The sequence below is a fragment of the Orcinus orca genome, chromosome 2 (assembly GCF_937001465.1).
Source record: "Orcinus orca chromosome 2, mOrcOrc1.1, whole genome shotgun sequence".
Classification (NCBI taxonomy): Eukaryota; Metazoa; Chordata; class Mammalia; order Artiodactyla; family Delphinidae; genus Orcinus; species Orcinus orca.
Window position 1 is genome coordinate 102726254 of NC_064560.1, and position 13099 is coordinate 102739352.

The 13099-nt window shown below is 37.3% G+C and overlaps 1 protein-coding gene across 1 annotated transcript in view; it reads left to right on the forward strand.

The window, feature by feature from the left end:
* PRTG (protogenin) overlaps window positions 1-13099 on the forward strand; it is a 128205-nt gene that overhangs the window by 99151 nt on the left and 15955 nt on the right. The window contains exons 12-14 of the mRNA XM_004274655.3: window positions 9150-9245; window positions 10287-10473; window positions 11161-11288. Of these exons, the coding sequence (XP_004274703.2) occupies window positions 9150-9245; window positions 10287-10473; window positions 11161-11288 (411 nt within the window). The remainder of the gene's footprint in view (window positions 1-9149; window positions 9246-10286; window positions 10474-11160; window positions 11289-13099) is intronic.

Genomic DNA, 13099 nt, shown 5'->3' on the forward strand with positions numbered 1-13099 from the left:
TTTTTCATTTCTAATTCTATTGATTTGAGTCTTCTCCCTTTTTTTCTTGATGAGTCTGGCTAATGGTTTATCAATTTTGTTTATCTTCTCAAAGAACCAGGTTTTAGTTTTATTGATCTTTGCTATCATTTCCTTCATTTCTTTTTCATTTATTTCTGATCTGATCTTTATGATTTCCTTCCTTCTGCTAACTTTGGGGTATTTTGGTTCTTCTTTGTCTAATTGCTTTAGGTGTAAGTTTAGGTTGTTTATTTGAGATTTTTCTTGTTTCTTGAGGTTGTATTGTATTGCTATAATCTTCCCTCTTAGAACTGCCTTTGCTGCACCCCATAGGTTTTGTGTCGTTGTGTTTTCACTGTCATTTCTTTCTAGGTATTTTTTGATTTCCTCTTTGATTTCTTCAGTGATCACTTCGTTATTAAGTAGTGTATTGTTTAGCCTCCATGTGTTTGTATTTTTTACAGATCTTTTCCTGTAATTGATATCTAGTCTCATAGTGCTGTGGTCAGAAAAGATATTTGATACAATTTCAATTTTCTTAAATTTACCAAGGCTTGATTTGTGAACCAGGATATGATCTATCCTGGAGAATGTTCCATGAGCACTTGAGAACAATTTGTATTCTGTTATTTTTGGATGGAATATCCTATAAATAGCAATTAAGTCCATCTTGTTTAATGTATCATTTAAAGCTTGTGTTTCCTTATTTATTTTCATTTTGGATGATCTGTCCATTGGTGAAAGTGGGGTGTTAAAGTCCCCTACTATGAATGTTTTACTGTCGATTTCCCCTTTTATGGCTGTTAGTATTTGCCTTATGTATTGAGGTGCTCGTATGTTGGGTGCATAAATGTTTACAATTGTTATATGTTCTTCTTGGATCGATCCCTTGATCATTATGTAGTGTCATTCTTTGTCTCTTCTAATAGTCTTTATTTTAAAGTCTATTTTGTCTGATATGAGAATTGCTACTCCAGCTTTCTTTTGGTTTCCATTTGCATGGAATATCTTTTTCCATCCCCTTACTTTCAGTCTGTAGGTGTCTGTAGGTCTGAAGTGGATCTCTTGTAGACAGCATATATATGGGTCTTGTTTTTGTATCCATTCAGCCAGTCTGTGTCTTTTGGTGGGAGCATTTAATCCATTTACATTTAAGGTAATTATCAATATGTATCTTCCTATTCCCATTTTCTTAATTGTTTTGGGTTTGTTATTGTAGGTCTTTTCCTTCTCTTGTGTTTCTTGCCTAGAGAAGTTCCTTTAGCATTTGTTGTAAAGCTGGTTTGGTGGTGCTAAATTGTCTCAGCTTTTTTTTTTTTTGTGGTACGTGGGCCGCTCACTGCCATGGACTCTCCCGCCGTGGAGCACAGGCTCCGGACATGCAGGCCCAGAGGCCATGGCCCACGGGCCCAGCCGCTCCACGGCATGTGGGATCCCCCCGGACCGGGGCACGAACCCGCGTCCCCTGCATCGGCAGGCAGACTCCCAACCACTGCGCCACCAGGGAGGCCCCTGTCTCAGCTTTTGCTTGTCTGTAAAGGTTTTAATTTCTCCATCAAATCTGAATGAGATCCTTGCTGGACAGAGTAATCTTGGTTGTAAGTTTTTCTCCTTCATCACTTTAAATATGTCCTGCCAGTCCCTTCTGGCTTGCAGAGTTTCTGCTGAAAGATCAGCTGTTAACCTTATGGGGATTCCCTTCTGTGTTATTTGTTGTTTTTCCCTTGCTGCTTTTAATATGTTTTCTTTGTATTTAATTTTTGACAGTTTGATTAATATGTGTCTTGGCGTGTTTCTCCTTGGATTTATCATGTTTGGGACTCGCTGTGCTTCCTGGACTTGATTAACTATTTCCTTTCCCATATTAGGGAAGTTTTCAACTATAGTCTCTTCAAATATTTTCTCAGTCCCTTTCTTTTTCTCTTCTTCTTTGGGACCCCTATAATTCAAATGTTTGTGCATTTAATGTTGTCCCAGAGGTCTCTGAGACTGTCCTCAGTTCTTTTCATTCTTTTTTCTTTATTCTGCTCTGTAGTAGTTATTTCTACTATTTTATCTTCCAGGTCACTTATCTATTCTTCTGCCTCAGTTATTCTGCTATTGATCCTTTGTAGAGAATTTTTAATTTCATTTATTGTGTTGTTCATCGTTGCTTGTTTCCTCTTTAGTTCTTCTAGGTCCTTGTTAAATGTTTCTTGCATTTTCTCTATTCTATTTCCAAGATTTTGGATCATCTTTACTTTCATTATTCTGAATTCTTTCTCAGGTAGACTGCCTATTTCCTCTTCATTTGTTAGGTCTGGTGGGTTTTTACCTTGCTCCTTCATCTGCTGTGTATTTTTCTGTCTTCTCATTTTACTTATCTTACTGTGTTTGGGGTCTCCTTTTCACAGGCTGCAGGTTCGTAGTTCCCGTTGTTTTTAGCGTCTGTTCCCAGTGGCTAAGGTTGGTTCAGTGGGTTGTGTAGGCTTCCTGGTGGAGGGGACTAGTGCCTGTGTTCTGTTGGATGAGGCTGGATCTTGTCTTTCTGGTGGGATTACATCTGTATTTTCCTAATGAAAATAACTGAGGCTTAGAAAACTAAGAAACTTACCCAAGGCTACACAGTTGGTAAACAATGCATACAAAGTATTCATTTCCCAGTCTGTCCCCTTTGTTAGATTGAAATTAAAAGCAAGAGTTATAGCTTTCTAATGCTTGAGTCTTCCATACAGTGCCTGACTTTTAGTAGGTACTTGATAAATGTGTATTTGATACCTGTGAAGTCTTTCTTGGCCAACCAGACTTCTGGTTCTGATTCCTTCTTATGTGAAACAAACTCAAGTAGAAGAACTGTAGTGAGAATGAAACAGAAGGGGAAGAAGGTGAGGCAGGTCCTAGAGCCAGTGGAGAAAGGTAAAGGGTATAGCCATAGTAGTGTTTCAGGAGGGAGAGCTTCATTTTCGGCCACAGGTTGACTACCTAATAAAGAAAGATAGGTTAATTTGGCTGAGACCTCGATCACATTAACTTAAACTGACACTCCAGAGTTACGTATCAAAAGATTTAGTCAGATACGTGTTAAATTGATTTGGGCTTTCTTTCCTGCCCCTTCATCTTTATATATTGCTAAATCTTTAAGCAAGTTTAACCATAAACCAAATGCTACCTATCACCCTCGAGACCATTAAGAAATTAGCCCTCATAGCAATCAGAGAAGAAAAAGAAATAAAAAGAATCCAAATTGGAAAAGAAGTAAAACTGTCACTGTTTGCAGTTGACATGGTACTATACATAGAGAATCCTAAAGATGCTACCAGAAAACTATTAGAGCTAGTCAATGAATTTGGTAAAGTAGCAGGATACAAAATTAATGCACAGAAATCTCTGGCATTCCTATACACTGATGATGAAAACTCTGAAAGAGAAGTTAAGGAAACACTCCCATTTACCACTGCAACAAAAAGAAAAAAATACCTAGGAATAAATCTACCTAAGGAGACAAAAGACCTGTATGCAGAAAACTATAGGACACTGATGAAAGAAATTAAAGATGATACAAACAGATGGAGAGATATACCATGTTCTTGGATTGGAAGAATCAACATTGTGAAAATGACTCTACTACCCAAAGCAATCTACAGATTCAATGCAATCCCTATCAAACTACTACTGGCATTTTTCACAGAACTAGAACAAAAAACTGCATGATCTGTATGGAAACACAAAAGACGCCAAATAGCCAAAGCAATCTTGAGAACTAAAAACGGAGCTGGAGGAATCAGGCTCCCTGACTTCAGACTATACTACAAAGCTACAATAATCAAGACAGTATGGTATTGGCACAAAAACAGAACTATAGATCAAGGGAACAGGATAGAAAGCCCAGAGATAAACCCACGCACATGTGGTCACCTTATCTTTGATAAAGGAGGCAAGAATATACAATGGAGAAAGGACAGCCTCTTCAATAAATGGTGCTGGGAAAACTGTATAGCTACATTTAAAAGAATGAAATTACAACACTCCCTAACACCATATACAAAAATAAACTTAAAATGGATTAAAGACCTAAATGTAAGGCCAGACACTATAAAACTCTTAAAGGAAAACATAGGCAGAACACTCCATGACATAAATCACAGCAAGATCCTTTTTGACCCACCTCCTAGAGAAAGGGAAATAAAAACAAAAATAAACAAATGGGACCTAATGAAACTTCAAAGCTTTTGTACAGCAAAGGAAACCATAAGTAAGACGAAAAGACAGCCCTCAGAATGGGAGAAAATGTTTGCAAACGAAGCAACTGACAAAGGATTAATCTCCAAAATATACAAGCAGCTCATGCAGCTCAATATCAAAAAAAGAAACAACCCAGTCCAAAAATGGGCAGAACACCTAAATAGACATTTCTACAAAGAAGATATACAGATTGCCAACAAACACAAGAAAGGATGCTCAACCTCACTAATCATTAGAGAAATGCAAATCAAAACCACAATGAGGTATCACCTCACACTGGTCAGAATGGCCATCATCAAAAAATCTACAAACAATAAATGCTGGAGAGGGTTGTAGTGAAAAGGGAACCCTTGTGCACTGTTGGAGGGAATGTAAATTGATACAGCCACTATGGAGAACAGTATGGAAGTTCCTTAAAAAACTAAGAATAGGGCTTCCCTGGTGGCATAGTGGTTGAGAAGTCCGCCTGCCGATGCAGGAGACGCGGGTTCATGTCCCGGTCCGGGAAGATCCCACATGCTGCGGAGCAGCTGGGCCCGTGAGCCATGGCCGCTGAGCCTGCGCATCCGGAGCCTGTGCTCCGCAACAGGAGAGGCCACAACAGTGAGAGGCCCACGTACCGCAAAAAATAATAATAATAATAAAAATTAAAAATAAAAATTGGCCCTGTTGAGGAGTGGTTTTTATGCTCCTTGTCTTGAGTTTTGAAGGAACTGGGACCAGCTCTTTCCCCTCTCTCTCATTCTCCTTCCCTCACTGGGTTTTGAGGAGGCTTGCACTGTCCTTTGTGGCTGCTCTTCCTGACTCTGCTGGTTTCCCCCTAAACCACATAGACTAAGTCAGCTGAGTCTTGTATAACCAAGCACCACATACGTGGCAGTGCTTGACTCAAGAAAGGCTGTAACAGGCCCTGGGAACTGGCTCCCTGTGGCATTTCACAGCGTTGATCCTGAGTGTCTGCTTTGTCCCTTACGCATCAGAGGGTCTTTGCAGAACTATAGAGTTTTAAGACTTGTGCTACTTTGCTGTGGTACATTATTTGTGCATTTAACTGTACTTAACATATTGGTTCTAAAGTTTATTTTTTTACTCTGTATCCTTAATTTTGTTAATTGTGCAGCTGTTCTCTGTTTTCTTTTTTAGTTGCTAACTTATATTGTCTGGTAATGCTCATCTTAACATTATGTGAAGGCTCTGGTCCTTGGGTCCCCTCTTAAATTTACAAAAGTAGATGAAATTGAATTTCTAGCAAATTGATGAACAATAATGAGCCAGGTTTTTCTGGGGTCTCTGGATTTGCAAACCAAAATAATACAGTGACTAGAATTTGAAGTTGGACTCATTTTTAAAGCCTAAGAGAGAGGAGTACATGGCAAACGCAGGTGACCCACAGCTCAGCTTGGCCCCCAACCTGGCACTTTTTTTTTTTTAAGCGTGACGAAATGTTTATTATAAGTTCAAGCATGAATTGACACCAGAGAGTCCATACGAAAGGGAATCAATGTAACATGTAGGATAGAGGACTTGTTCAGACTTCACAACTCACTAGACGTAAGAATATATACATCTTTGATGAAGCCACAAGAATGTAATGTGTGTATAAAGGCTTTTATCCGTAGTGGCACTTCTTATTGTTTTAAATAGATTCTTTATAGAGCATGAAGAGTAGATCACATGTGAACAAAGGTGAATGGATTTTTCCCTTTCCTTTACATTATTTTTCCTACCAGTATGTCCTATAATTTTATTTTTTTTCTACTGAAATAACTTCCAGTTATCCTGGTTCATGTTTTACTTTTTTTGTGTGGATAGAAAGGAATCTCGTGTACCCAGTGTACTCTATTTGCCTGCCTGATGGTTTGCCTCTTCCTGACCTCACATAAACTAGCAGGGGGAAGGAGCCCAGCATTGGAGACTGTTGCTCTGGCTACGTGGATGATTTCCAGGTGGGCGTCAGAAGAGCTGCCTCTTCTTGTGTTGGGCTTGCTGGCGTCTGTGCTGAGTGGGTGATAGCCAGGTGCTGGCCATGTTGAGGAACCAACTCTGTTCTCTCATCTTCTTAGGACATGTAAGCTGCTTCTGACTGATCAACAACAACAACAAAAAGGTTAATTCTGGATTTAAAATTTAGTGTAAGCAGCTCATTTTTTTAAAGAGGAAGAAGGGAAAAACGAATGAATTTTAGGGCTAAAAATAACCATTCCAGAGAAGTATTTATGAAGTATTGATTGATTGTTTGCACAGTGGAAAAAAGATTAATCTCTCCACCTCTAATGATAACCCTCATCAAAATCAGCTTTCTACGAGAGTTTGCTGTATCTGTGTCTGGTTCCCTGAGAATGTGAGTTACTTTGGGCAAATTCTGTTTCATTCTTCCTTTTCTGTATCTCCTAATTCCTGGTGTAACACCTCATCACACTCAGGAGGCTTTCCTAAAAGTACTCTTCTAATTGAATAGAGACAGAATAAAGAAATATGTCTGAAGAACTTCTGCAGAGATCCAGTTGAATTTCATTTATACCCATTCAGAAGGAGTATTTGAAATACGGAACTCAGGATTCAGTTGACTAATGAGTTCAGCAATAAGAGGAAAGAAAGAAGAAAACAGATTCAAATGAAGTAGCTATTGTTCTGAACAGAAACCTTTTGAATCTTAGAATTGCAGTGTTGAATGTTAGAAATCGTTTCAGTGATGAAATTCAAATGTGGTTATGTGTTCCTGATAATTACTTTATAAATTGAAAATATTTCTATGTTAAAATTCATTATAAGGAGACATACTTGCTGTGACAAAGGCACATGTATTTGTGTAAATTTAAAGGCCCTGTACTTTGTCAGAGAAATAGCCACAAGTTCCCGGTTCAGCTTTGTATGCCATTGGACATGCTACTAACACCTTTTTACCACAGTTTATCAAATGGGAATAACATATATCTTACAGGGTTTTGTGATGCTCAAATAAGATAATGTATCTAAAAAACATTTTCTATAAGACGGTCAAATGTTGTTAGTCTTTCCATCTTTCTATCTAGAAAATACAGAAATGTTCTAAGTTGTATAAATTTTTCTTCTTGTGTAATTTTGTCAAAACAGATAGAAATAAAAATTTTATATTTTAGGACATCCTTTTAATGCATTTTAATATTAAATATTAAAATACATCAGTTTCAGAAATATTTATACAAATTCTTAAATTACATTAGAGAATTTAATAAACTTTACATCTTGTTTTTGGATATTAAATGTTTGAATTCAATCTAGAATTATTATATTGTTGTAAGGGTTTTTTTTCACATTTAATATATCTATTAAGGATGATTGCTTTCCTTTGTGAAATTCCCTTGGATTTATTTATGTGTTTGTTTTTTTATTATTTAGAGAAGTATAATATAGAAACGCATTAAAATTAGAAATAGACTTAGCGTATGATCCAGCAATCCCACTTCTGAGTATATCTCAAAAGGAAATGAGATCAGTACATCAGAGAGCTATCTGCACCTCCATAGTCATTGCATTATTCACAGTAGACAAGGTGTGAAAACAACCTAAATGCCTGTTAACAGGTGAATGGATAAAGAAAATGGGGCATATATATAATGGAATGTTATTCAACTTTTAAAAAGAGGGAAATCCTGCCATTTGCACAACATAAATGAACCTAGAGGACATTATGCCAAGTGAGATAAGCCAGAAAGACAAATACTACATGATCTCATTTATATATGGAATCTAAAATAGTTAAACTCATAGAAGCAGAAAGTAGAATGGTGGTTGCCAGGAGTGGGGGAAATGGGGAGATGGGTACAAAGTTTCAGTTATGCAAGGTGAGTAAGTTCTGGAGATCTGATGTACAGCATGACTATAGTTATCAAAGCTGTATTGTATACTTGAAATTTACTAAGTGTGTAGATCTTAAATGTTTTCACCACACATATACACACACACAAATGGTAACTAGTGAAGTGATGGGTCTTCTGATTCACTTGATTGTAGTGATCATTTCACAGTGTATGCCTATACCAAACATCAAGTTATATACCTTAAATATATACAAGCTTTATTTGTCAACCATACCTTAATGAAGCTGTGGGGAGAAAAAAGGAATACATTGTTTCTGAATAGTTTTATTTTTGCCCTAAGCAAGTATTACTTTATAGTTAAATGTTATCATAAACACTTACATTTAAATGTATTTATATCATTAAACTTCTTGAATATCTTCTAAAGTATATTATTTAAAATTGTAACCACTTAATTCCTCAAAAACCTGAAAAAAATTTTTGTTTTAATATGTATGGGATGGACTTTAGTTTCTGTATTGTGTTAGTTAATGAACACCAGTAGAGGGAGCTCCACCTCATCTTTCTTGATAAATTTAGCTCTCAACTGAAAATGTATGTTTGTGGAAAAGGGCACGCGGTGAAATAAACTTAAATAATACGTGGTTATAAACATTTTCAAAGGTACTAAAGAATGACAACTGTAATTCTTCTTACCTTTTAGGGGGAAAACAATCTCAGTTTGATTTCCATGCTTTTAAGTTAACTACCCTCAAATAACTAAACAGAAAACTTCTATGTAGCATAACCACTTGTAAGGAATCCATCAGGCAGCCCAAGCCTTTTAAAATCAAGAATCTATGTCTGGTCAGTTGAGGAAGAGGAGGAAGAACAGTGGTGGTAATGTTATTGTTTGAAATAAGGTTAAATAAAATAAAATTTTATCAATTGGTAGATAGTCACAATAGCAATGTCACAATAAGGCGAACTGCTGAGTCACTGTGTAGAACAAGGAGAGAGAAAATTTTCATTTTACTTAGAGCTCTTATGCATTCAGAAGGTTTTTAAACCAAAATCTAGAAAGGCTGTAGAACCTTTGTTCCTATCTAGAGGGCTGGGCCTAATTATTACCTGTTGGTTTCTTTATAGACCCGAGAAGAAAATATCATGTGAGATTGCTGGCTTACAACAACATAGAAGATGGCTACCAGGCAGATCAAACAGTCAGTACTCCAGGATGCGTGTGTAAGTAAGAGTTACAGTAGTTTGTTTCACAGTGTTCGACTCATCCTCTTTTTTCCTCTACTTCCTTCTTTAAATTTAAGTCTCATCACTACTTGGATACCTTGGTGGTTTTATTACTTTCATATCCTCCAGGATACCTAACGTAGTATCTTGAACAAGTACGTACTCAGTAAATATTTAAGTGAGATGTATTTAATTAGAAGAACCTATTTTAGTTTTGCAAGGAAGAGACCATTAGAAATTTAACTGTGGGGACTCCCCTGGTGGCGCAGTGGTTAAGAATCTGCCTGCCAATGCAGGGGACAGAGGTTTGAGCCCTGGTATGGGCAGATCCCACGTGCCATGGAGCATCCAAGCCCATGCACCACAACTACTGAGCCTGTGCTCTAGAGCTCACGAGCCACAGCTACTCAGCCTGCGTGCCACAACTACTGAAGCCCACGCACCTAGAGCCCATGCTCTGCAACAAGAAAAGCCACCACAATGAGAAGCCCGTGCACCGCAACAAAGAGTAGCCCCCGCTTGCCGCAACTAGAGAAAGCCCACATGCAGCAGTGAAGACCCAACGCAGCAAAAATAAACTAATTAATTAAATAAAATTTTTTTAAAAAAGAAATTTAACTGGGAAAATAACCCTGAATACCTACAGATACTAAGTTTTCTTTTATCTCCTTTAACCTTGAGGCTAATTATTTCATTCCAGTTGCTATTCAGTTTTATTGCTGCTGAGAGCTGTTTGGTTTTATTGCTACTAAAGAGGATGTCAGTCTAGTTTTAAGTCTACTGCTGGCTTTCTGAATGTCTTCGGCTGGTAGCTTGACTTCTCTGTGCTTCTGTCTTACATTCTAAGTATTGATAATATTTGATTCCTTATCTAACTTACGGAAGAGTCACTCAGGTTTGAATGATACATCTCTAGACCACTATGAACCTCTGGTGGAAGAAAGACCTAAAGGGTGGGGTGTTATGATTTTACCATTTTACCACTTTCTACATTAAATGTTACGCCATGTGGTAAATTAACATTGTCTTTTTCAATAGCTGTTCGTGATCGCATGGTTCCTCCTCCACCACCACCCCACCATCTCTATGCGAAGGCTAACACCTCATCTTCCATCTTCCTGCACTGGAGGAGGCCTGCGTTCACCACTGCACAAATAATTAACTACACCATCCGCTGTAACCCTGTTGGCCTGCAGAATGCTTCTTTGGTTTTATACCTTCAAACGTATGTAGCTTCTATTAATGGTTGTTTTCTTTGCTCTCCTCCCCACTCACACTTCCTTCTTTACTATCTTGGGCCAACTTGGGCTTCAGCTGTAAGCATTTGTCTCAGAACTTATCTTACTTATGTCAGGGCAGGGGATTTTGCATCTTTACCATAATCAGTTCTGAAAACCGCATTTATTTTGAAATTTAATTTTCATAAATGATTTTTTTGTTGTTGTTTCCCCAGCCTCGTGCAACAAGATTAGACAAGAAACTATCAATATGATGACTTTCAAGTAGCTAAACTTAGCATATTTAAAGAAGGAAACAAGTCAATTTTCATGCTGGCATCAAAAAATAAAGCTAGTTATTCTGTTTGCTAGGTTATAGTTAGAAAGATGCCCATCATTATACTTTAAAAGAGTGATTTGACTTAACAGTATTTCAGAAGAAATCCCTTTGATTTGGGACATTTCTATACTGTTAATTTCCTAGTTTCCTCTCAGAGAGGCAGTTTTTAGGCTTATTTCTATAATATCCAATGTAGCATTTTAATAATCAAATTAGATTGCTTTTTAATCTAAAAATTTTTTTTAAAGGAAATGAGGGAGGTAATAAATAACAGTAACCTGTATTGATTGGAAATACTGGCAATCTTTTAGAAACAATGTGCTACCAGCATTAACTACTTTATTACTCATTATAGATCAGAAACTCACATGTTGGTTCAAGGTCTAGAACCAAACACCAAATATGAATTTGCTGTTCGACTGCATGTGGATCAACTTTCCAGTCCCTGGAGCCCCGTTGTCTACCACTCTACACTTCCAGAAGGTAAAGAAAGCAGCTCCCCTGTGGGTTTTATCTGGGTTTTATCTATGTATTATACACACACACACACACACACACACACACACACACACACACACACACACACACACACACACACACACAGACATCACTTTGAAGAAGATACTACCCTGATTGCCACCTACCAGTCTACGTGTATGTATTTATTTTGTTTCTTAACTTTTGAAGTTTCTTTTCCTTTATTACAGTAAAAATATTTTTCCTCTCAATGTATTGCATAAGCAAGTGGGCTTAAATTTAGGGTCTCTTTAGGGGGTGCTACATTTTCTAAGAACAGGTGTGCTGTGCAAGGCTGCACCCAAGTAATTTAAAATGGAAGAAAGTGGGTAACATATTTAATGACGTTAGGAGCCCACATTAGAATCTAACGTGAGCAGTAGCTTGATTCTGTGCATGGTGCAGTATAGATGATACCGGATTGAGCACCAATTCTGTAGCTTACCAATGGCAGTTGCTAAAATATTCCATGTCTCTAAACCTGCATTTCCTTTCTTTAAAAACTAATTTTTATTGGAGTATAGTTGCTTTACAGTGTTGTTAGTTTCTGCTGTACAGCAAAGTGAATCAGCTGTATGTATACGTATATCCCCTCTTTCTTGGATTTCCTTCCCATTTAGGTCACCACAGAGCATTGAGTAGAGTTCCCTGTGCTATACAGTAGGTTCTCATTAGTTATCTACTCTATACATAGTATCAATAGTGTATGTATGTTGGTCCCCATCTCCTAATTCATCCAACTCCCCCCCACTCCTGGTATCCATACATTTGTTCTCTACATCTGTGTCTCTATTTCTGCTTTGCAAGTAAGTTCATCTGTATCATTTTTTTAGATTCAATATATAAGTGATATTTGTTTTTCTCTTTCTGACTTACTTCACTCTGTATGACAGTCTCTAGGTCCATCCACATCTTTGCAAATGGCACAATTTCATTCCTTTAAATAGCTGAGTAATATTCCATTGTGTATATATACCACATCTTCTTTATCCATTCCTCTGTTGATGGACATTTAGGTTGCTTCCATGTCCTGGCTATTGTAAACAATGCTGCAGTGAACATTGTGGTGCATGTATCTGTTTGAGTTATGGTTTTCTCCAGGTATATGCCCAGGAGTGGGATTGCTGGGTCATATGGTAGTTCTATTTTTAGTTTTTTAAGGAACCTCCATACTGTTCTCCATAGTGGCTATGTCAATTTACATTCCCACCAACAGTGTAAGAGGGTTCCCTTTTCTCCACACCCTCTCCAGCATTTATTGTTTGTAGATTTTTTGAATATGGCCATTCTGACCAGTTTGAGGTGATAACCTCATTGTAGTTTTGATTCGCACTTCTCTAATAATTAGCAATGTTGAGCATTTTTTCATGTGCCTCTTGGCCATCCATATGTCTTCTTTGGAGGAATGTGTATTTAGTTCTTCTGCCCATTTTTTGATTGGGTTGTGTTTTTTTTTGTTTTTGTTTTTTTGATATTGAGCTGCATGAGCTGTTTGTATACTTTGGATATTAATCCCTTGTCAGCAAATATCTTCTCCCATTCTGAGGGTTGTCTTTTCATCTTGTTTATGGTTTCCTGTGCTGTGCAAAAGCTTTTAAGTTTAATTAGGTCCCATTTGTTTATTTTTGTTTTCATTTTCATTACTCTAGGAGATGGGTCAAAAAAGATCTTGCTGCAATTTATGTCAAAGAGTGTTCTGCCTATGTTATCCTCTAAGAGTTTGATAGTGTATGGCCTTACATTTAGGTCTTTAATCCATTTTGAGTTTATTTTTGTGT